We start from the raw sequence: 22,831 nt of genomic DNA, 5'->3' as shown, positions 1-22,831 counted from the left end.
TTTCTTTTCTAGATAAACAGCATTTATCCCTAATCTAACTCTATCATCAAGTAAATCCCTTTATAGAATGTACTGGTAGTTCCCTTGAATAACTTTCATTATTGTACCCATAACTGGTGGTGGTAATATGGCTTGAGCCTGGATCTAGTATTCTTCCCTCATTCTTCTATATAAAAATAAAATCTAATCCTCATTTCTTTTAAATATATGGTGATAAAACACTTTCTATAGCTTTTCTTTGTTTAACCATTGAAGATAATTGATATTAATCCTTTTTACAAATAATATATTTGTAATAATTTCAAATCATAGAATTTGATATTGATTAATATATTGAACCTTATATGATTCACTCTCTTTAATATTTGTTACACTAAGGTCCTCGTTTATAGTTCCTTTATCTATATTTCCAAATTTCTATATACAACGGTTCCATTGGTCAATTTCTCGAATAGACTATGATTCTTCTAACTATAGGTTCTTGTTTACTTATAAAAGGTCTTCAACCTCTCCTTCTTTTTCAAGCTCTTTTTTGTAAACTAATAATGGTGTGGCTAGCCCTATTATACTAATAGTATACAATTGTAACATAAAGGTAGTATTAAGTTGGCCCTTGTCGAACTTATTCTTAAAGTTACCCTTTTTACCCTCTATTCTTTTACTTCGATATTCTACTGTCTAATACCCTACTTTTCTATATTCAAAGTATAAGTTATTTTCTTATCTTTATTTCTTTTCCGAATTATTATTCCTATCTTTATAGTATATAGTATTGAGTTCTATAGGGTTTTTATATCCCTCTAAATTATAACATGATCTATTTTTATTCTTATAATAACGCCCTTACTTTTAATTTCTTTAGGGTTTGTATAATCTTTAACTTTATTAATATTGATAAAGATAATTATTTGATTTAATAAAGTTCTAAATTAAATTATTCAAGTTTACACTTTCAATAGATCTTTTTAACTTCAATCTCACTTCTAGTTTGAATCCTTTATAATAATAATTTATAATAATGATTTCATTTTATTTAATTATTTCTACATATTTTTAAAATTCTATAGTATACTTTAATATTAATTCTATCTACTTAAAATTAAAGATTTTATTTTCCACTACCTCTAGTTTATTAGAGTTTTTAAAGATTCTATAAATTTTTATTTTAAATCCTTTAAAAACTATTAAAGATTATTTGAGTGAATTATATATAATCTTATTTATTATATTTAAAATAATCTTATAAATATAATTAAATCTATTTATTTACTTTTCTTCTAAAATAAAATATAGTCTATATTGTTACAACGGATTAGTAACAGGCTGTAGAATCACTGACTTATAGGCTATAATGGTATTATAGGCCTCAGTGATTCAGCTGCAGTATACCGGGGGACACTAGGCACCCAAGGAAAGCCTCAGGCATGTATATAGTATTAGTTATAGAATACACTGAATCATAGGACATGGTTCCTAGGACAGTAGGGTCCTAAGAAGAATAAGCAATACAGGACACAGTAAGCAAGAGAGGTCTTGCTAGGATTAGTAAGCTCCCAAGGGATTAGCCCTAGGACAGGAAATAAGACAGGACGACAAGACTCACGGGACTAGTATCACGTGATGGACCATCCCATCAGTCCCACCGATTATTATCAATGGGATCAGTGGGATCCCACTACGCCCACTACTCTCAGTGAGTGGGATCGATGGGATCGCAGAGTGCAAAGGTCTATATAAGGGAAAGGGTTTCCTTACATGTAGAGCTTCGTGCTCAAGAACAATCATTAGTTCCATTACTATAGTTACGAGAATTGCAACCAGTTACCAACCTTATTGAATTCCTACTTGAAGTTTAGTCTAAACCACCTCGAGAGATCTCTAGCCACTTCCACGTGACCCTAGAGGCAGCTCCCGTAACATATATGCTCTTAGATTCTATGGCTATGAATTTATCCTTATTGAATCAGAAGTAGATTTTTAGTTATAAAAGGAAAGTATTAAGTTCCTATCGATTACCTTGATATTTATTTAATAAGACAATCTTAAGGGTTTCATTGATAGTAATCTTCTGTAGAGTATTAGCCATTTTGACATTATTGATGTTTATTACTAGTGTAGATTGACCTATAGCGATATTTCTAATTGCTATATTTAGCGATGGTTTATCGAATTAATACTTAAAGTAGAAAGGGTGCTTAAAGTGTTATAGAAGCTGCCTCTAGGGTTATGTAAAAGTAATTAGAGATCTTTCAAAATGATTTAAATTAAACTTTAAATAGGAATTCAATAAGGTTATAATTAATTACAATTCTTATAACTATAATAATAAAATTAATAATTATTCTTAAGCATAAAGCTTTACATTATAATAAAACCTATTCTCTTTATATAAACCTTCATTTTTATCTAAATAGCTTAAATAGATTATCTATTTTATCTATTTATAAATAGCCTGAATAGCTTATCTATCCTATCTATCCTTATCATATAACACTTGCCTTATAATCTACATAATATTACTACTTATCTAACCTATACTTACTAAATAACCTATAACTACTATCTTTAGTTACTCTTTAATTCAATTATCCCTATAATATTGTTTTTATAGATTCCAACACCAAGACCTTAGGTTTATCTTATAATCCATATTGCGGTGCGGGTACCTCCGTAATTGAATGAATCACTTCAAAATCACACCAAATTCAAGGTTTTATTAATATTCATATTTTAATAATAAATCAATATTTTTTGAGAAAGAAAAAGCTATTAATAATAATAAAATAATCAATATTCAGAAATCGAATTTTTATATAAAAGTTCTTATTATATTACTGAAATTGTCATGCTTTTCATTATAGAGAAGTTAATTTCATAATAACTCTTATATTCATTCGAATTTTCAAAATATAATTAGATTTTTAAAATTCTTATAGATTTAAATATTATATATCAGATTTCTGAGATTTTATATTAATAAATAAGGGAAGTGCACGGTTACACACAGACGAATTTTGTATGTGAAATGAAGTGATTCATTCGGTAATATGATCCACTCGTATATGAACCACGTTAAGCTTTTACTAATACTTTTCATTTGATAACAATATATCTAACCTTTTAAGGTATTTTATAAAAAATCGATAATGAAAATAATAATAATGATAATGAAAATAAATTTTATTAATCATATTTTATACTTAAGTCATTTGTTTAAAACAAATTCAAAGTAAATTCTTTAAAAGGGAAAGATAATGTTATAATATATACATAATCGCGTCCAATCGAGCTAGTACGACACTAAGCTCCAAACCAATTACATATATAGCTCTATAGTACACTCTCTTTAATTCTGTAGTTTTTAATTCTAAGGTTGATCTTTAAACGTTTATTAGGTTCGTTACATTAATTTCAATTAAGAATATAAATAAGAATAAGAATAAAAAGAAAAAGAAAAGAAAAAGAAAAAGAAAAAAGAAAAAAAGAAAAAGAACAAAGAAAAGAAAGAAAAAAGAAAAAGAAAAGAAAAAGAAAAGAAAGAAAAGAAAAAGAAAAAGAACAAGAAAAAGAAAAAGAAAAAGAAAAGAAAAAGAAAAAGAAAAGAAAAAGAAAAGAAAAAGAAAAGAAAAGAAAAGAAAAAGAAAAAGAAAAAGAAAAAGAAAAAGAAAGAAAAAGAAAAGAAAAAGAAAAAGAAAAAGAAAAAGAAAAAGAAAAAGAAAAGAAAAAGAAAAAGAAAAAGAAAAAGAAAAAGAAAAGAAAAAGAAAAGAAAAAGAAAAGAAGAAGAAGAGAAAAGTAAGAAAAGTAAGAAAGATAAGAAAAGAAAATATAAAAAGAAAAAGGAAATAAAGATATTTTAGAATTTAAGAAATTAAAAAAAAATCTTAAATTTATGAATTTGTAATTTGTAATTATTCAATATACTTTATATTATATTATATTAGAATATAACTTTTAAGATTGAAATGATATATAGTTTTTGAAATCAAAATAATATATAATTTTTAAGATTAGAATATTAAATCAATTTGAGATTAGAATATTAAATCAATTTAAAATCAGAATATTATATATTTTTAAGATTAAAATATCTAATATAATTTTAATATAAAAGAAGGATAAAGTTATTATATTATATAGAAATGTTACGGGAGCTGCCTCTAGGGTCACGTGGAAGTGTCTAGAGATCTCTCGAGGTGGTTTAGACTAGACTTCAAGTAGGAATTCAATAAGGTTGTAACTGGTTGCAATTCTCGTAACTATAGTAATGAAACTAATGATTGTTCTTGAGCACGAAGCTCTACATTGTAATGAAACCCATTCCCTTATATAGATCTTCGTCCTACTTGGACAGCTGGGACAGCCGGGCGCTCCTGGAGCGCTGTCGTTCCTGAGCTGTCCATCACGGGACACTAATCCCGTGACTCTTGGTGTCCTAGCTTATTCTTTTGTCCTGGGGCTAATCCCCTGGGACATTACTAATCCTAGTGAAGCCTTCTTGCTTACTGTGTTCTGTCTTTCCTAGGACCTATTGTCCTGGGAACTATGTCCTATGTTTCTAGGGTATCCTATGACTAATACTATATACGTGCCTGAGGCTCTCCTGGGTGCCTAGCGTCCCCCGGTATACTGCAGCTGAATCACCGAGGCTTATAGTACCATTATAGCCTATACGTTGGTGATTCTACAGCCTGTTACTAATCCGTTGTAACAAGAAATTATTTATATATATTTTAATATTTTAATATGCTAATATCAATTTTTTATTTAAATCAAATTGAGATTAGAATAACAACATTATTAAAAAAAGTTGAGATTGAAATGTTAAAAATGTTAGTTGAGGTTATTTTGGTTATATTCTTGACATTTAAGGTATCAATATATGAAATGATGCTATATAGGGTTATTATTGTTATTATTATATCTAGTCTTTATTCTTTTTCATACTCAAATATCATTTGTGAAGTACATTCTCTTCTCTTCACAATTCCATACACTTGCTATACACCAATTCATCTAGAGCTACAATTTTCTATCTATATCCACAATGGAGGAGGAAAAGGTCACAGAACTAACCCCTAGGGTTGTTCAGCACATGGCAGAATTTGACAACACATGTGGGTAAATGTTCATCACATACAGTAGTTTAATACCAATCGTTAATATTGTAGTTCATCCCGGGGTAGACCCCAAAGATCTTGTTCACACCGTTCATGGCACGATAGTTAGTGAACTCAAGGGCTGGGAATCCGCACCACGTCAGAGAGGTGAAATATTCTGCTACAATTGTGGATTGGATGATGGCATGGCCCGAGATGGATACACTTCACGCGTAAAGATCGCACATATTAGACACAATAATGCCCTATGGGAACTTGGCGGACCAGATGGGCCGTGGCTATTGAAAGATGAAATAAACATTGCCAAAGATGGCAAGTCGGTGGACTATACAACACAGAAATTTCTTCGGGATGCCAATATAGGTTTACCCCTTGTGGAAATGTACAGATTTGGGGGTGGCGATGAAAAGTTCAGTTTTACAATGATGTCTCGAGCAAAGGAAAACCGGTGGAAGAGTTGCGTGATATTTGCGATGAACAGTACAAAGATCTTACAACGGATCTTAAAAAACATATCAAAAGCATTCGCCAATTTACTAGTCCTCACATGGGAAGAGTAGATGGCGGAGAACTTCGTGATAACTATATTGGAAAATGCGGTGGATTTCCCTGTGTGAATACAGGGCGAAATGAAGAAGAATGGCTGGAAAATTTAACTCCTGCGATACGCAAAGGCCCTTTATGGAAACTTTGGTTGCGCAATAAAACTGGGCGTCAAGATCCAGCGACACGGGACAATTGGGTCAAATGGGTGGACGAAAATATAGTTGAGGTCAAAGCAGACTTCCCAAAGGGTGGACCATATGTTCTAACCCATGGCGACTTGCATAATATGAATATCTATGGCTCGAATGACAATGCGGATCAAAAGTGGAAGGTCACCGCAATTATTGATTGGGAAACGGCTGGCTACTATCCTTGGTGGGTAGAACTTCTTCGCAACCCTCGACTACTAAGCGGTCCCGGTACGGCCGAAGAGCAGATGTTGGAGTTTTGCCCCCCAACTTTCAAGAAGGAAGATTGGGCTCCCATGGTATGGGCCATAGAGAGGGTTATTAAGCTATATGAACGTGGAGGAGGTAACAGTCATAGCATTCAAGGAAAGAGTGGTGCAAATAAATGGTATAGCAAGGAATTTTGTGATGCCATAAAGTAAGGAGGACATTTGTGGAGTGGGATATGGGGTGGTCCCAAGAGCATCATGATGTATTTGAACCTGAGCTTTCGGATCTAGATGATGATTCAGAAACAGAAAAATTGGCCCCCCACAAGTACGACTGGGACAAAGAGGACAGAGAGTTTATGCGGTGGTTCAAGACACTTTATACATAGTTCGTTGAGCTCGCCAATGCTTATTCCAATACTTGAGAATTTTGCATTCTTTGACCGTACAGTGTACTGTGCACCTTCTATCCGTATATTACTTTGAAAATCTTGAGATTCACATTCATGATACTGATGTACAAGGATAAAAGTAAACAAGTTTGTATACAAAAGCACAAACTCCCACTGGCAAAACCGTCGAGCAATTGAAAAATAGCTTGGAGAAACTATATGAAAACTTGTGGGCTGAACACTATAACTGGCTGTATAGGCTAACGGCTACCATACGCTTAAGGTATTGTATGTCCTCCACATATTGATCTGGCATATAGGCTAGTCAATTAGCACCCGATCCAGCAGGGAAACGACCCCCGTCGAAGCTCCCAACATTTGTGTCTTGTTCGTCACCTTCTAGCGAACCAATATTTTCTGGCGTCGGGAAAGTGGATGGTACTGTTTACGAAGTCAGCTCTAGTGCCTAGTAGATTGCAACTCATGAGAGTACTTACATGGAGTCACTCCTACAATTTCCTCAAACGTTGTCCAATCGGCAAGTTTGATATCCACCCACCTTCTAGAATTGGCTTGGATACCGCTCAGACCCAGCTTTGTAAACGACAGCCTCTTGTCTCCTCCAGGTCTATGTAAGAATACCGCTGTCTGCTTTGCCTTGTATGGTCCATCAAGAGATTTGGCACAAAGGATAGCAGTGTACTGATCATTCTTTATAGCAAGTGCGGCATTTTTCAACTGCTCGCTCTTGAGTTGACTTGAATCCGTACTTGCGATTGAATATACCTTCCAATCAATAGGCATGCTTAGAATTTCGTCCGTCGCTGTAGTGCTTGATGGTATTACCCACCCATTACAAATGCGGCAAAAATCTTTGGTGGAAAAATGTTCAATGCCACAATGCCAACATTGCAATGGAACATGGCAAAGCGATGGACTGTGTATCTCGCCACAGCTGCCGCATGTTCGTGGGATCTGGGAATTTTGGGAGGTCATCTTGAGTGATCGATTGATGAGTGATTGATTGTTGGGTGCTTGATTGCTAAACTTAAATGAAATGGGCACCGAGCTAGTTTTTATACTATTGAAAGATATCTCAAGCACCATACAGTCATGTAGAAAGAGAAAGATGAAGCTCAAACATTCATGTAGTGACTAGACGGTTCTACTGGGTGCTTCTCGAGACAAAAAGTCTTGCTATCGATATTGTGTATATAGGAGTCATTTCCGCATGCGTAGGTAAACAATGTTTAAAGAAGCGCAAGACATCAAGATTGAATTGGATGGGTTTAAGGCACCGAATTGACTGAACTTAAAGGGAAACGAGATTGTGGGTGTGTCTTCTCTGACAAAGAAAGAGATTTTTTTCTCTAAGAAGAATGTGTTTCATTAGATTAAAGTAGTCTTTGGATGGCCAATTAGTGGATTTTGGATACATGAGAACAGTATGGTTTTCGATCTGGCCACTGTGTGGATTTGTTTCGAATTCAAGAGAACATGTGCCGAATTGATACTTGTAAGAATTGAGTACATAGTTCTAGCTAGTTTGGTCAGGCTACCGTGTCAAATTTCTCTTTCAAATATGGTTAATGAAGGAGTGTGCGATGGGTACAGCTGTGCATGAGTGCATGTATTAGTATCCCTCAGCTTAAGATTATTCTGGTATCCACTAGGCTTCATAAACAATGACAAATTGTATCAAATATGAGAAAACTATTTTCTCAGATTATTGATATCACAGATTATACGGACCTCTTAAGAACGAAACGAAAACTCTTGATCCTCCGCCTTTCAATGTCCTATTCTTATCTCTGGTAAGCCAACGAAATAGAAATGGAAATCAAATATCCCACATTTCTGCTCAACATCCCACAACCTAGCTCCTTTCGATTGCGATTTTGACATGCTTCCTGCTCACTGGTCAGTCTAAAGACTTTTTCCATCCTTTCAATGGCCAAATTCAAAACCTCCCGTTCCATCGCAAATGAGATTCTTGCCCAACCTGGCTCTAGAACGTGACATCTCTTTCCTGGCCCTATCAAAACTCTGTCTCTCTTAAACAAATCTATCGATTCTAACACCTTTTCCCAAGTTCTCTTTGGTACCATCCTTGCCAAGACAAAGAGTCCTGCATGACAGGGGAAATATTTGATGTCATACTTTTTGAAAAGAGCAATCATTTGAGTGAAACTGTTTGACAAGCGTTGGGAATTGAGCAAGAGAAGACCAAGAAGCCTGGGGGGCCGGGGAAGAGAGGTGGCGTACACAGTGGACATTGTTGATACGTTCATATGGGAGGCAAGAGCTGGGGTGAAAGAGGAGACGTCAAGTGAGAGGAAGCAGTTTGTTGAGAGAAGGCTTGGTATTTATGCTCATTGTAGAGTTACTGGACGTATTACTACTATTATGGAATTAGAGAGGTCATGTTATTGATCTTGCCATAAGTGTTATGTGAGAACTCTAATCTAATTAGATGAATTTCAAGCGTGTCGCTAAAAATCAGTGCTCAGAGGAAGTACCGTGTTGTCTACAGTTTTACTTTGTGTGTCGTCAATCTCAGCAGAAACCTCGATAAATAATATAGAAAAATACATATGATTACGCTCTAGCCATCAAGATAGGTCCAGTCCTGTAGATTTGTGTCAACAGAGCGAACGCCCCAGATGAAAATATCATTTCTCCACAGAAAGCTTGTAGCCCATTCCACCCGCTATTGATATCTAATGTTGCTCCTGCAATTGATTTTCCAACGAGCATACCGAGCCTGGAGATACAGAGTGACATCCCAAATTGAACGCCGCCAATTTTCAGATTTGGTGATATCATTATGACAATGATGCCGGGCAATGAAACGAATGCGCTAAAAAAGAATCCATACAGAAGACAGAGAACCACTATTCCAGCCTTCAATGTAGTTCCAATTCATTCAAAGCATAGAACCGTTACTACAATTGCAAACGGAATAAGGACATCAAGAGGTGCAATCTTATCGGAGAAGAAATTTGGAATCAATTGACCAATTGTAGAGGCTGCATTAGTGATTGTCAAAAGATAAGACGCTAGTAAAGAACTGATACTAACCTGCTCTTCGGCATAAAGCTAAACAGAGAACAAGATTACATAGATACACATGAATCCGAAGAAGCTGCTAAGAGAGACAGCCAAGTATGGTTTCGCCTTCAAAGACGTCAAGTTTAGAAACTCACGTGAGTCACGTCTTGTAGTACTTGACTCCCCGCGCAGCTTCATGTCAAGTAATTACCAGAGTAACGAGCAATCTGAACGCAATAATCCGAGTGGCCCATCGAAAGCCGAAACGAAGCTGTAGTGTCCGGAATATTCCTGTATAAAACACACCACCTGTATTCCACATTTTAACAATAGTTCATCGTGGAGCCAAATTTCATTTTCATACCCACCAAGACTACTGCCACTGGCAAAGATTCCAGAAGCAAAGGCACTTTTGGTCGAGAAGTACTGTGATACAATAGCAACACTTGGCAAGAACAGCATACCGAAGTCTATTCCCGTTATAAAGCCCTGGGCGAGATATTCTTGCCAATACTTGATGCATAAACTCGTCATCATCATGCCGAATACGGGAAAAAAGACACCAAGGGAAAGATGTATTCGAGGTATCCCATATCAAAAAAACGGGCCCGTGACAGCACTTCCAAGAAATAACAAAAACCCTTGGAAGGAACCAATCCAAGCAATATTTGAGGGCGATCCCGATGCCGAAATATTTTGTTGGTAGTGTGTCTTATATACGCCGAAAGTGTTGACAAGCCGCTTAGAATGAACAAGTGAGAATCGTGTATGAAATTAATGGCAACATAGGTTTACCCACCAAGTATTGAATTAAAGGAAAAGATGGGCGCCAGTAACCTGCATCCAAGCAACTAAGCCACCGATAGGGGGAGGTGGACCTTCATGATGATGGCCATGACCTTTCAATTTCTCGGTGGTTAAGATGGCATTCCTATTGACGCGAAGACTTTGTGTTTGCTCTGCAACTGGCTGTTGCACGGAACAATCATCGGAAGCCATTCTGCCCACTTACTCGATTGGGGATGGCCGCTACAGAAGTGAGGAAGGTAAAGGAAGGGCTTTCTGGGTGCAAACTGGACAAAATAGACGCACACAGACAGAAAAACATGATGGACACGAAACAAATGGGTAGAATATCGTAGGAGGGAAATGAAAACGCGCAACGTGGAATCCGTACCAACACATACCAAGGCACTCGGCAATAGCGGTGTTACGATCAATGTTGAGATGCCTAATGCTACATATTTAAAACTTTGGCATTGTGAGGAAAACAAAGATACTCTATCGAAAGTGGTGATAACTTGCTTGCGAGTCGCACGTTTGTTGGTCGAGGATAATCCACATAAATTTGCATACGTGTGTTATTGAGCGCCACTAACATTCTCTGCGAACTTCTTAATTAAGAGGATACTAGCTTCAGTAGCACTGTTTCTGGATTGATTCCAATCTAATGGATCGCAAAATGTGTGTTGCTTACTGTGCCGCACACAAGCTCGCTATTCCTGAACTGGCTGCGTAATATCTAGCGATGGCCAGATAGTGCTACCCCTGTGGATTGGGCATCGTATCTTAGCCGTACAGATCTACCACAGGCATCATTAGTCCTATGGATTGTTGACTTCTACAATTTATGAAATCGACAGAAAGTATTGGTCGGAGAGTGTCAAATAACTATTGGTTGAGGTGACAGCGCTGGCATTTATGATCATATCACCATTATCACTGATATGTTGGACACCAGATTGACCCACATCTATCCAAGAGTAAATAGCGTGGCCTGTTGATACCGCACTCTCAATTATTTCTAGCAGCTAGCAAAAACATTATGATCAGATCAGGATCGAGTTGTTTCTGGACGGTCTTGAATTTCTGAAGACAGTATGAAAGATGATGCTCTTGTGATATTACACGAAGGTGTCGGAGTAGCTGCCAACTCGCATCATCATGTGGTCTAATATGTGTGGTGTGGACAATCTAGTGAAGCATCAGCCATCCTGATTTGAAATAAATCCCAACATGTTGGTGCTGATTGTGAGACGATAAGGCACAGACCGGAGGGATTTCCTCATTTCGCTGGGCTGGCATCTTGACACAGCAACGACAAGAATAGAACATGAGTGAGGCGGCACAAGTTGCTGCTCAAAAAACAATAGTATTTTTCTTCGTCCCTTTAAACCTACAAAGGATCAATAATTCAACAGTATTGCCCTGAGCTTGCTCCATTTGAGAAGATTTATCGCGATATTCATCGAAACCCAGAACTTTCCTTGCAGGAGGTCCACACGGCCACCCTGGTCGTCGAGTTTTTGGAGTCTCTTGGTGGCTACCAAGTCATCAAGGAAATCGGAGGACACGGCGTTGTTGAAATCCTAAATAAACGGATCGGGAGCTACAGTTCTTCTTCGCGCCGATATGGATGCTTTGCCTCATTTGGAGAACACAAATTTAGAGTATGCAAGTACCAGGATTGTTAAGAGTAGTGACGGGAAAGAAACACCGGTGATGCACGCATGCGGCCATGATGTAAGTGTAATCAATGTCCCCGAAACCTAGCTACCTGTGGCTATTCTTCATCTGCAGTCTCGCCACTTCCCGATGAAAGTAACTTCGCAACCACCACATATCCATGGACTTCCATGAAATAAATTTGCTAACCCGTATTGAAGATGCATACTGCTGTGTTACTTGCTGATGCAAAGATGCTTCTCGACGCAAAATCCGAATGGTCTGGCACTTTGATTGTCTTATTTCAACCAGCGGAAGAGCTCGCAGTGGGTGCACGAGCTACGATCGAAGATGGTCTTTACGATCCATCCAAGTTCGCTGTTACTAAGCCAGATATAGTACTTGGATTAAAGACGCATGCTTTCAAAGCTGGTATGATTGCTCTTGGCGGAGGTACGATCTTGACAGCAGTGGATTCATTCGATGTACGGGTTTTTTTTTTGATAAGAGTAGGCATATTTGTCGTGCCGACTTGTGTGTTGACCCCGTTGTGACTGCCAGTCATATCGTGGTGCGATTGCAAAGTATTATCACAAAAGAAGTGCGACCAGAAGGATTTGCGGTGATTAGATGTGCCAGTATTCATGGTGGTAGTACCGCAAACATCATACCTGATTTTTGAGGATCTGAAAATTTCAATCCGCTCAGAAAATCCAAGTATTTACGAACGCTTAGCTGCAGCGGTCAAATGTGTCGTTTACTCGGAGTGCGAGATTTCTGGTTCTCTCGCCTAAGAGATCCGGAATTCACAACGACTATGCACGCTCCTCCCACTGTCAATGATTTTTCAGCGGCAAAAATACTACAGAAATCTTTTGGAGAATATTTTGGGAAATAACTTAATTCCAGCTGATCCTTTTGGTGCCAGCGAATATTTCTCGTACTTGGCGTTGGGGTGTGATGCTCCTTATGTTTTCTACAACTTTGGTTATGTCGACGAGGATACTTGGGAAGAGGCAAAGACCAAAGGAACCATGGAGGATATTCCCCATAATCATTCTGCGATTTTTGCGCCAAAGATCCAGCCAACAACGACTATTACTGTAATTCCTGCGCACTTGCGGGTTTGACATTCTTGATAGAGGCGGAGTCAAATGATTAGGTATTTAGGACATGTTTGTGGATGATGGGTGTACAGAATGTGATGAGAAATCTTGCCCCCCAGATTCCCCAATGAAGGATGAAAATGTAAATATAAATTTGTGTGTTGCTCTTTGTAAAGCACTTCACGGCGCAAGTATAATTTATTTGTATTAATGACTATTCATTTGACCTCGCCGCCACCAAGGATATCTTTTATGTTGACTTCCCCACTACCTCGAGGTAATGGTTGTGCCTGGTTAGGTCCTTCCTTCCAGCCAATCATGTATATCATCCTAAATGTTGCGGGTATTGTACCATCCTCGTTTCCATGTAACTCTCGATATATTCCCTCGTTTGCAAGAAGTACATCCTTCTTGATTGCACCTGCCTCCCTTCCTAATATAGCATTGCTTTCGCCCATCTGTTGTAAATCTTGCATCAGGGCAAATGTGTCGGGGAAATCAATAATGATGTCGTCGATGTCGACCGTCAACATCTTGAACCCCGCTTTCTGCAGCAAACCTCCAATGTCTCTTACATCCGCCAGCGGAGAGACGTGCGGAGAGACTCCACCTCTTCGTTCCATATCTGCAAGCTGCAGTGAAGTTCGTAATTCAAATAATGTATCGCCACCAAACATTGCTGCCATAAATGGTGCATCAGGCTTCAGAACGTGATTGATTTGCGCAAGGAGTGATGGAAGGTCGTTGATCCAATGCATACTCAAAGAGCTCAACACTGCATCAAATGTTCCAGATTCATAAGGCAATCTTTCCTCATCGTCGAGCACTTCGCGTGTGAGGTTTATTTCCTTATTAAATGGCAAGTCTTCGTCGCGGTACAGCATATTGCGAGATGAATCTGCAGCCGTAAGACGGGCGATACGGGAGGAGAGTGGAGGAGATGTAGTTTTCGAAAGGTCAATATCTGGATCTGGTAAAGTGAGAGCCCTTGCTATGTTACATGAATTTGCGCCAAGATCTAGGACATGATCAAAATGCTTATTGATATCCTGTAACATTATAAGCTACTTGATCTCAATTCCACAGGATAATCTCACCAGTAACCTTTCTGAAAGTCGCATGGCTACTTCATCCTTCAGATAATCCACCTGTCTACTTTTCTCCTTGTCTAAAGCTGCACGCTCTTTTTGTAAATATTTAGTATGTCTATCGAAGACCTGCAAAGTAGGTGATCCCGGGGACTGAACTGCATAATTTCGAGATATACATAGTCTTCTTGTTATCGAAGGCCTTGGAAGAAACGGTCGTAAAGCTAAAGACTTCATGATTGAGAGAGGAATGTATTGTAGACAGTTATATAAATAAAAAGAACATCAATGACAATCCTCAAGTCAATGGGATCAGATACTATAATAAAAATAAAGATTGTAAGTGGTGACGTTAAGGATAATCATTTGCAGGCAAGGCTAAGCTTGAGACTAGAGAGCCTTACCTTACCTAAGAAATCAATCCCTGTTATTCCCTAGTAACAATGTCCCTTAGGTCGCGCGTACGGAGTGGAAACTCAGTACACTTGAACCCTCTCTAGATTCCAATCTCGCCAGGAATTCATCAACAACAACTATCTTTGCGTTTGATATCTTGAAGAAAAGGGGCGAACACGCCATAACAATTTGCGGATGGCGGATCACGAGCAAGGCTAAGTTTCCGCAGCCAACAGCGCATTTCGAAAAGCACCAGTGATTTGCCAACACAATCCGGAGTCCGTGGAAGGAATTACCATCAGAGACCGACAAAGAACTTTGACAATTGGTTAAAGTCGCGCGCTGGATCATCGTCTCGATTTGCTCTCCGGCCGCAAGAGCATACACCGCGATTCAGAAGGCCGATAGAAAGACAGCAACGATGGCGTCCTCTGCAGGCAGCTTTCTGGGCCGGGGGGGTTCCAGCAGTAACTCAAATATGCGAGGTCTCGTGCAGTTCATTGCAGATCTTAGAAATGCTAGAGCTAGAGAGCTTGAAGAAAAGAGAATCAATAAAGAACTGGCGAACATAAGGTTGGTCATTACTCCTCTGCAAGTCCAAGGTTTCTCATGCAAGGCTGACTTTTGTTCCTTATTCAAGACAGAAATTCAAGGGTTCGAATTCTTGCCTAGAGTAAAGGGGTGTAGCTAATTGTGACGAACAGATGGAAATCTCAGTGGGTATCATAAGAAAAAATATGTCTGCAAGGTAATTCGCTCGACCGCCTTTCACGGATATGCCTCTAATAAAGATCATTTTAGCTGTTATACATATATATCCTGGGGTGGAATGTCGATTTCGGCCATCTCGAAGCGGTCAATCTTATATCTGCCAATAAATACTCGGAAAAGCAAATTGGATATCTGGCAATGACCTTGTTTCTCCACGAAGGGCATGAATTGATACATTTAGTCGTGAACAGCATCAGGAAAGACTTGACGGATCACAATGAATTATATAATTGCTTGGCATTGCATGCCATTGCTAATGTTGGTGGAAGGGAAATGGGAGAGGCGCTGAGTGGGGAGGTTCACCGGCTCCTGATATCACCGTGAGAAAGCTCGCTTCATCTCCGTTCTGTATTGTCTCTAATACCACAGCAGGACATCCAAATCGTTCGTCAAAAAGAAGGCAGCTTTGACTCTCCTCAGACTCTACCGAAAGCATCCCGACATAGTGCAACCGCAATGGGCGGAACGGATAATATCTTTAATGGATGATGTTGACATTGGTGTTGCTCTCTCGGTCACCTCCCTCGTAATGGCTCTTGCTCAAGACAATCTTGATCAATATAAAGGATGCTATGTTAAAGCTGCAGCAAGAATTAAAAGGATAGTCGTGGATCAAGAGTTCACACAGGACTATCTTTATTATAAGGTACCCTGCCCGTGGCTCCAAATGAAACTTTTAAGATTGTTACAATATTATCCCGCATCAGGTATGTTCCACTATCCGCAGCCACATATATACTAACATTGTTTAGAGGATACACATGTCAGAAATTTGATTCGGCAGTCCATACAAAAAATTCTGGATGATGCGTCTGATATGCCTAAGAACGTTCAGCAGAACAATGCGCAAAATGCTGTTCTATTCGAGGCCATAAACCTTGTCATTCATCTTGATACCGAAGTAGATCTCATGAAACAAATCTCAACAAGACTCGGAAAATTCATCCAGTCACGAGAGACCAACGTTCGCTATCTCGGCTTGGAAGCCATGACACATTTGGCTGCAAGAGCTGATATATTAGACCCTATTAAGCAGCATCAAGCAATTATTATTGGGTCGCTGAAGGATAGAGATATCAGTGTACGGAGGAAAGGTTTGGATTTGCTATACAGCATGTGTGATCAAACTAACGCACAACCAATTGTTGGCGAGCTCTTGCAATATCTTCAGAACGCGGATTTTGCAATCCGAGAAGAAATGGTCCTAAAGATTGCCATTTTGACCGAGAAATACGCCACTGACATTCAGTGGTATGTTGACATTTCATTGCGACTCATTGCGATGGCGGGAGACCATGTCAGTGATGAGGTTTGGCACCGAGTCATTCAAATCGTTACCAATAACGAAGAGCTTCAAGTGTATGCAGCACAGAATATTTTACAGTATGTAAAAGCGGACCACTGTCACGAGACACTTGTGAAGATCGGTGGATACATACTTGGCGAATTTGGCCACTTGATTGCAGAGGACAAAGGTTGTAGCCCAATCGAGCAGTACCTTGCATTACAGGGAAAACTACAAGGCTGCTCATCCAGTACAAGAGCCATTATATTATCATCTTTTATCAAATTTGTCAATCTTTTCCCAGAGATTAAACCTCGACTTATGTATGTATTCCAAGCATACAGTCACACCTTGGACTCTGAGCTTCAACAAAGAGCTTGCGAATACTTGGCATTGGCAAGCTTACCAACCGATGATCTTCTCCGAACGGTCTGCGACGAAATGCCACCTTTTCCGGAACGTCAATCAGCACTACTTTCACGGCTACATCAAAAGCATGCGGGAACTAGTGATAAACGAACTTGGATTGTGGGGGGCAAAGACGCTAATGCTAATGAGAAAGATTTTGTGGTTGCCAAGAACCCAGGTCTCAAGCGTACTTTCAGTACCAATGGAGCAAAGCCCACTGCCACCGGAGCCAATGGGGGAACTAATGGCACTAATGGAAACAACACTGGCTCCAGCAACGATCTTGCTGGCTTGGATCTTATGGATCAAGGTCCGTCGGAACCGAAAACCCTTAAAGCGCCAAACTTAGCAAGCGCAGCCCATCTTTCACCGGATTGGGAGATTGGATATAACAAACTTCTTCTTAAAGCGGAGGGAGTTCTTTATGAAGATGGGCAAATTCAAATCGGAGTGCGATCTGAATATCGTGGCCAAATGGCATGCGTCATCTTATACTTCTCCAACAAAGCCCCATCTCCTGTCAGTTCGTTTACCACAACACTTGATCTCGAACCAAGCGAGAAGGAGAACTTGTCATGGGAAGTAAAAGGTCTTCCGGAAAGCACAATTCATCAAGGTGCACAAAGTCAACAAATGATAATGTTTGAGTCTAAAAAGGTGTTTGAAAAGAGTCCAACGATGAGAATAAGTTACCTGGCCGGAGCTCTCCAAGCTTTGACACTGAAGCTTCCAATTACCATACACAAATTTATGGATCCAGCAGAATTGTCAGCGGATGATTTCTTCAAACGATGGAAGCAAATTGGAGGAGCGCCACGTGAAGCTCAACGCATCTTTGGTGTCAAGGGTGGTAAGGGCGGAAGTCGTGAATTTACTGATGGGTTTGTTCGTAGGACCATTGATGGATTTAGATGGGGTATCTTGGATGGCGTGGATCCTAATAAGAAGAACTTTGTTGGTGCCAGCGTGTTGCATACTGGTGAGGGAGGCAAATTTGGTTGTTTATTAAGGCTGGAGCCGAATTATGGAACCCAGGTTCGTATCCTCCATCCCCTGAAACTTCTTGTGCTAATTATGAAATTTAGATGGTTCGCCTCACCATCAGAGCAACAGATGAAAGTGTTCCACCAGTTCTGATTAAGCTTATGGAAGAAAGACTAGCTGTTGGTATTTCAACGCAGCCTGAAATGCAATTGCCACCTTCACGGAGAGAAATATCTGATGCGTTTGGTAATATTCTTGTTGAGTAAGAACACATAAACTTTTCACAGTCAGGGAATGGGATTAAAGATGGAATGTAAGATGCGTGAGGAGATATAAAATAATGTGTGAAAGGATTTCAAAAAGATGAGGTTTTGGAATTATAGTGGTAGTGATAGTGATAGTAAGCCATGTTAAGGCAATATTTTGAGCATGATAGGATTTCTATGGGTGAAGTTTAGTAAATCAACACTACGTGGTAAGTCGGCAGTTGCGAACTCAGTGAACAATGTGCGTATCCTATATGTGCCTAGTCATAGTCAAATTTCGGGATTCTGACTCGTTGCTACTTATGTTTTTATGTGTACCATCATCACTTTGACGTCTGGCCCGAGACGCCTGCTCAGATGAACTTTAGTTGAGAGTCGGCCATTCCTTCCTCTTCTTTGCTACTCCTCAATCACATAAAAGTTCCGATGATGATGAGACCTCGGCGTAGTTCGCTTTAGACATGCAATATGAATATATTGATTATGCCTTGAGAAGGCTTCTCGTGGAATCAAAATCTGGTGGAATTAAACAAGATAATGGCTTAAACAACTAAGTACTACCACCTGAACCAGTTTATGAAATTTGGAAAGCATTACATGAACCCCTGGACACACTCTTTGAGTTTTTGTACACGCATTACCAGATACATTTTCTGGAGCTATTGCACAAGTTGAGCTTATTGACCCAATATGAAAGTCGGCAAAGTGTGGTAGACTTTCGAGTCATTTTGCTTTTGTTATATATTCTGCTAGTAAGAACGCGAGTCTCCAATTGGGGCTTGTGTCAAAACTCCATACGATGGAGTGGTGGAGGCTCGGCTGCTGTCATACTTACATGCGCAAATTGGTCATACATCTCATATTACTATTACAAAGTCTATATAATAAACAGGGTAAACAGAAGTTTGATAATTACAATCATGAAAACCATAATATACAATTTTTTTGCCCGTTTGGGGTATGGCTCTAAAAACCGTGCTATACATATGTCTTTATGATTTCTCAGGGGCAAAAATCAGCTGCCGACAAGTCACTTTTGAGTATGGACAAAATTACATAGAATTTGACAACTTACGTCCATCCTAGCGCCGAATATAAGGAGTTTATGTACCCAGTAAGTTTGTTCATTGCTACACCCAAAACTTGGCTAACCTAATGTAGATTGCTCCGCCTCCGATCCAGCACCTGTAGATATGACCTGAACCCCGCGGTCTCGATGCCATTTTTGATCTCATCACACTACAGAAATCAAAAGACTATCTCATCTTCCTTGAGAGCAGCCTCGCAACATGAAACGAAGAGGAAGAGAATTTCAAAGCGCTTGGGAAACATGTCAGAAAATATATGTTCCACTTTCTCTTCTCAGCTATCAGAGACACTAGTGCGCTTGGCCACACAAAGGATGAATTTACAGCTGAAGCAAGTCATCTCATCATTATTGGAATGGATGCAACTGCTGTTAATTTTAATAAAACTGGTATTTGATTCTATGTGCTTGAATCTCCACATGTGTTTGAATTGCTTATGGAAGAAATTAGAGCGACATTCAGGAGAGCAGAAGATATCGTAATGGGACCGACTGTCAACGTATGTAAGTACGTACCCGCATGGATTGATGAAGCTCTGCGAATGGGGACCACTGGACTTTCGGAGTTGCAGAGACAGGTATTATTGGGTGGTATGCATATTGATGAGAATTTCATGCCAGCTGAAAATGATGAGACAGGCGGGATTTAGAAGAGTTGAGAGTCGCGATGGGGATGAAGAATACAATCTCTTTGGGAGATGCGTATATTAGTTTAGGAACAGGCCCATGGTGCAGTTTAGAAGACGTGTTTGATAATCCTCTCATGACATATATGGGAAAACAACTGGCATCTTAAACGAACGCTTGCACCTGTACCTTCTTTGTGCCCTCATAATTCATCATGTTATGCTGAAAGATATTGCAGCACATCGAAAGTTCAAAGCATTTAGTGACTCTTGAGTGTAAAATCACATCATCTATAACCACACTCCCTATATCCCTCCACCCCAAACCTTTCCATCAAGCCCTTCACCCTTTCCTCCCCACACCACCCCTCGAAAACCAATTCCACCTCACCAAAATAATTTTCTCCCTCCCCAACCTTTACAAACCCCACGCTTTCAAAAAGTCCAATACTCGCGAGATTCTTGCCTCCAATCTTGACCCTCAACTGCAGCAATTTCATTTTCTCCTCTTCCTTCTTCCCCTGGATACCCTTCCTATACTCCTCCAGAATCTTCTCCAGATTGCTCCTCAAATATTCGAGAAAAGTAACCACTGCCGATCTTCCCAATCCCTTACCTCTTGCACTGCGTTCCGCAATCATAATTTCAATCTCTCCTATGCATCCTTCATCATCCTCATCTGCTTCCGATATAAACAAATTAACATCCCCTATCATCTTCGTAGGTGCATCTGATACCCCTTTCCTAGTCTCTTGCGATGTATCTCTCTCTTCAGGTAAACAGATAATAAATGTCAATTTATCATGATCCGTCCTCCAACTCCGCTGCATATCATATTCTTCCTCGAGACTCAGGGGCTCAGAGGCCGTCGCTTGTTGGATTTCCTAGAATCGTATTAGTTCCATCTTGAATTCTGGAAGATGGTTCATGTATTGCATATACATGTATAACAAACACAAAGACCTACCTCATCTTTCATCCACTCATGATATGTAATCACGTGTGATTCTTCATATGGCACCAAAAGTATTTTGTTCGTGGAAACGGCTAAGTGATATTAGTACCTGGGTGAGAGGATTCCGGGCGGATGAGGTACGTTACCTGTATGTTCGTTGGTCAGCATATTGGTCCATGTATTATGTATAATGTATGGATGTATTTTCCCGAGCTACACAAATTGTGGAGACACAAGTACCTCGACAGAAAATTCGCAAACAGGACACGTTCACGTGATTCTCAAGACTAGACGCCATTTTCAGGAGTAAAGTTTTTCGATTTCAACCGAATGAATAAAAGCAATTAATGCGAAAGTCTTCTGGAGTAGTTTGGTGCTAGATCTTTTCGCGAGATCAAACAAGCCATACAGGGGTTTGATGGTTGAACTTGAATTTGTAGTGAGAATCCATAGGATCGTTTTTCTGATTTCCTATTCAAAAGGTTCATTGCATGTCTGATACGTTTCTGTAGACTCGCAAAGAAAGTTATTTCGAATTTGAATTCTATATGGTCGTTCTTTTAGCCGCAATGGACTTGGACAGTTTTAGTACCACGTGACATTTAGGTCACTTCGATTTTCCTCTGAAATTTAGACATTTTGGGACCGGCTCGTTTATCCACTATTTTCAAGTTGCTTTGAATGCTGAATTGAAGATATACGGGCATTTAGATAGATGTATAACATGTTTCAATAATTTTTGCGTTTCAAATTTCAATGCTCGAGAGGAAGAGAAGTCCCGGTGTTCTATTAACAACTATTAATAACGTATAAACCGAGGGTTATCTCAACACTAAATATACGCGAAACTATATAACCAAGAGTAGCTAGGATTCAAATACTTTCAACCATTCAGCGAAACCAAGCCGATTTGCTCTATAATCAAATATCATTCCCATCATTTCCATCATTTTGCTCCCGACTCACAACCCCTCAATCAACCTCAAATGCCTAACCTCAAACCCTTCCACCCAATCCACAATCCCTCTCCACTCCTTAAAGCTCTCCTTCTTACTAAACCCCATATGTTTCACCACACTCTCCCACCCACAAAACATAACCCATTCCTCCTTATCCTCCGCTTCCTTTTCTATCCTCCACCCGCCCTCAACCTCATACTCTTCCGTTTCGTTCTCCAACGCGTGTTTTACCTCGTTAAACTTCTCACTAAATCCTTCCCTGTTGTGGGATGATATGTAATGTCTATTACATGATATGATGGGTGCACTGAAGGGAGATTTTTTCTTTGCGTCTTCTTCTCCGATTCCTTCATCTATTCCTGTTCGGAGGGAACTGAGTGCGTCGCCTTCCACTATAGTATCACATAATTAGTAACCATACCCAACCTCCAACCTCACTCAAATCCGTGCAAAAATCTACTCCTTAGACCTAACCCCAGCCCCAACCCCAACCCTAACCCCCAAAACATAGCACCGCAAAATAGCAAAACAAACAAACTAAAGAAAATCCACACTCACAATGCCACATCCTGATCCCCCTCCCCTCCACCGTCTCTCCAATCCCCACCCCCAGCACCACCTCCCCCCTCAACAAATCAAAAAGTCCCAGATTCTCCACACTCGGCAGAAACTTCTCATGATGTTCCGGACTCTCCCACGTCCCGACAATATACATATACGAAGGATTTTCCACCTGTTGATAGAAATGACAAGGGTAACCCGACGCTCTCTCGAGCACATGTTTGCACGTGCGGAGTTTGGGGATCAGCCGGGGAGAAAGCGGGGATGTGAGGGGGAGAAGCGCAAATTCCGTGCAGGGCATGATTGCCAGTGGGAGACGTGGAAGCCGGGAGGTCGGGAAGTAGGTTGGCGGGATCGTTGAGGAAGGGAAAGAAATGTAGTAAAAGGGGC

General features: G+C 39.6%; 11 protein-coding genes across 11 annotated transcripts; 4 read left to right on the top strand and 7 right to left on the bottom strand.

The window, feature by feature from the left end:
• Window positions 1–5,045: 5,045 nt before the first annotated feature.
• EAF01_002486 (uncharacterized protein) lies at window positions 5,046–6,274 on the top strand (the record flags this gene model as incomplete). The annotated part of the gene is made up of 3 exons (XM_038910739.1): window positions 5,046–5,115; window positions 5,170–5,500; window positions 5,554–6,274. 3 exons carry the CDS (start codon window positions 5,046–5,048, stop codon window positions 6,272–6,274), a joined length of 1,122 nt encoding a protein of 373 aa, XP_038773661.1.
• A 262-nt stretch (window positions 6,275–6,536) lies between these two features.
• EAF01_002485 (uncharacterized protein) lies at window positions 6,537–7,954 on the bottom strand. Its single transcript, XM_038910738.1, has 2 exons — window positions 6,951–7,954; window positions 6,537–6,894 (listed from the first exon to the last, which is right to left on the bottom strand). The coding sequence occupies exons 1-2, from the start codon at window positions 7,558–7,560 to the stop codon at window positions 6,779–6,781; spliced, it is 726 nt and encodes a 241-aa protein (XP_038773660.1). The 5' UTR covers window positions 7,561–7,954; the 3' UTR covers window positions 6,537–6,778.
• Window positions 7,955–9,051: 1,097 nt separating this feature from the next.
• EAF01_002484 (uncharacterized protein) lies at window positions 9,052–9,279 on the bottom strand (the record flags this gene model as incomplete). Its single annotated transcript, XM_038910737.1, has 1 exon — window positions 9,052–9,279. One exon carries the CDS (start codon window positions 9,277–9,279, stop codon window positions 9,052–9,054), a length of 228 nt encoding a protein of 75 aa, XP_038773659.1.
• A 419-nt stretch (window positions 9,280–9,698) lies between these two features.
• On the bottom strand, window positions 9,699–10,044 carry EAF01_002483 (uncharacterized protein; the record flags this gene model as incomplete). Its single annotated transcript, XM_038910736.1, has 2 exons — window positions 9,699–9,813; window positions 9,869–10,044. 2 exons carry the CDS (start codon window positions 10,042–10,044, stop codon window positions 9,699–9,701), a joined length of 291 nt encoding a protein of 96 aa, XP_038773658.1.
• Window positions 10,045–10,314: 270 nt separating this feature from the next.
• Window positions 10,315–10,503, bottom strand: EAF01_002482 (uncharacterized protein; the record flags this gene model as incomplete). The annotated part of the gene is made up of 1 exon (XM_038910735.1): window positions 10,315–10,503. One exon carries the CDS (start codon window positions 10,501–10,503, stop codon window positions 10,315–10,317), a length of 189 nt encoding a protein of 62 aa, XP_038773657.1.
• Window positions 10,504–11,090: 587 nt separating this feature from the next.
• EAF01_002479 (uncharacterized protein) lies at window positions 11,091–14,590 on the bottom strand. The gene is made up of 5 exons (XM_038910732.1): window positions 14,548–14,590; window positions 14,153–14,462; window positions 12,160–14,104; window positions 11,557–12,020; window positions 11,091–11,478 (listed from the first exon to the last, which is right to left on the bottom strand). The coding sequence occupies exons 2-3, from the start codon at window positions 14,378–14,380 to the stop codon at window positions 13,274–13,276; spliced, it is 1,059 nt and encodes a 352-aa protein (XP_038773654.1). The 5' UTR covers window positions 14,381–14,462; window positions 14,548–14,590; the 3' UTR covers window positions 11,091–11,478; window positions 11,557–12,020; window positions 12,160–13,273.
• EAF01_002481 (uncharacterized protein) lies at window positions 11,618–12,631 on the top strand (the record flags this gene model as incomplete). Its single annotated transcript, XM_038910734.1, is given in 5 exon segments — window positions 11,618–11,656; window positions 11,706–11,861; window positions 11,956–12,027; window positions 12,171–12,440; window positions 12,458–12,631. 5 exon segments carry the CDS (start codon window positions 11,618–11,620, stop codon window positions 12,629–12,631), a joined length of 711 nt encoding a protein of 236 aa, XP_038773656.1.
• On the top strand, window positions 12,789–13,079 carry EAF01_002480 (uncharacterized protein; the record flags this gene model as incomplete). Its single annotated transcript, XM_038910733.1, has 1 exon — window positions 12,789–13,079. The coding sequence occupies one exon, from the start codon at window positions 12,789–12,791 to the stop codon at window positions 13,077–13,079; it is 291 nt and encodes a 96-aa protein (XP_038773655.1).
• A 370-nt stretch (window positions 14,591–14,960) lies between the features above and the next one.
• Window positions 14,961–18,253, top strand: EAF01_002478 (uncharacterized protein; the record flags this gene model as incomplete). Its single annotated transcript, XM_038910731.1, has 7 exons — window positions 14,961–15,112; window positions 15,180–15,193; window positions 15,244–15,287; window positions 15,341–15,630; window positions 15,683–16,017; window positions 16,063–18,038; window positions 18,089–18,253. 7 exons carry the CDS (start codon window positions 14,961–14,963, stop codon window positions 18,251–18,253), a joined length of 2,976 nt encoding a protein of 991 aa, XP_038773653.1.
• Window positions 18,254–20,253: 2,000 nt separating this feature from the next.
• On the bottom strand, window positions 20,254–21,089 carry EAF01_002477 (uncharacterized protein; the record flags this gene model as incomplete). Its single annotated transcript, XM_038910730.1, has 3 exons — window positions 20,254–20,850; window positions 20,934–21,013; window positions 21,068–21,089. 3 exons carry the CDS (start codon window positions 21,087–21,089, stop codon window positions 20,254–20,256), a joined length of 699 nt encoding a protein of 232 aa, XP_038773652.1.
• A 596-nt stretch (window positions 21,090–21,685) lies between these two features.
• EAF01_002476 (uncharacterized protein) lies at window positions 21,686–22,742 on the bottom strand (the record flags this gene model as incomplete). Its single annotated transcript, XM_038910729.1, has 2 exons — window positions 21,686–22,272; window positions 22,439–22,742. The coding sequence occupies 2 exons, from the start codon at window positions 22,740–22,742 to the stop codon at window positions 21,884–21,886; spliced, it is 693 nt and encodes a 230-aa protein (XP_038773651.1). The 3' UTR covers window positions 21,686–21,883.
• Window positions 22,743–22,831: the final 89 nt, after the last annotated feature.

This window comes from Botrytis porri, assembly GCF_014898465.1.
Source record: "Botrytis porri strain MUCL 3234 chromosome Unknown BPOR_003, whole genome shotgun sequence".
Classification (NCBI taxonomy): Eukaryota; Fungi; Ascomycota; class Leotiomycetes; order Helotiales; family Sclerotiniaceae; genus Botrytis; species Botrytis porri.
The sequence above is the reverse complement of the archived record's forward strand: the minus strand, read 5'-3'. Positions and strand labels throughout refer to the sequence as shown.

Excerpts from the sequence above, each read along its gene's own strand:
- EAF01_002479 (XM_038910732.1), bottom strand. The coding sequence starts at position 14,380 with ATGAAGTCTTTAGCTTTACGACCGTTTCTTCCAAGGCCTTCGATAACA. Across the intron at positions 14,105-14,152 it reads GACTTTCAGAAAGGTTACTG|GATATCAATAAGCATTTTGA; the intron begins GTGAGATTATCC and ends ATAATGTTACAG.
- EAF01_002485 (XM_038910738.1), bottom strand. The coding sequence starts at position 7,560 with ATGGTGCTTGAGATATCTTTCAATAGTATAAAAACTAGCTCGGTGCCC. Across the intron at positions 6,895-6,950 it reads AATTGTAGGAGTGACTCCAT|TACCATCCACTTTCCCGACG; the intron begins GTAAGTACTCTC and ends CTTCGTAAACAG.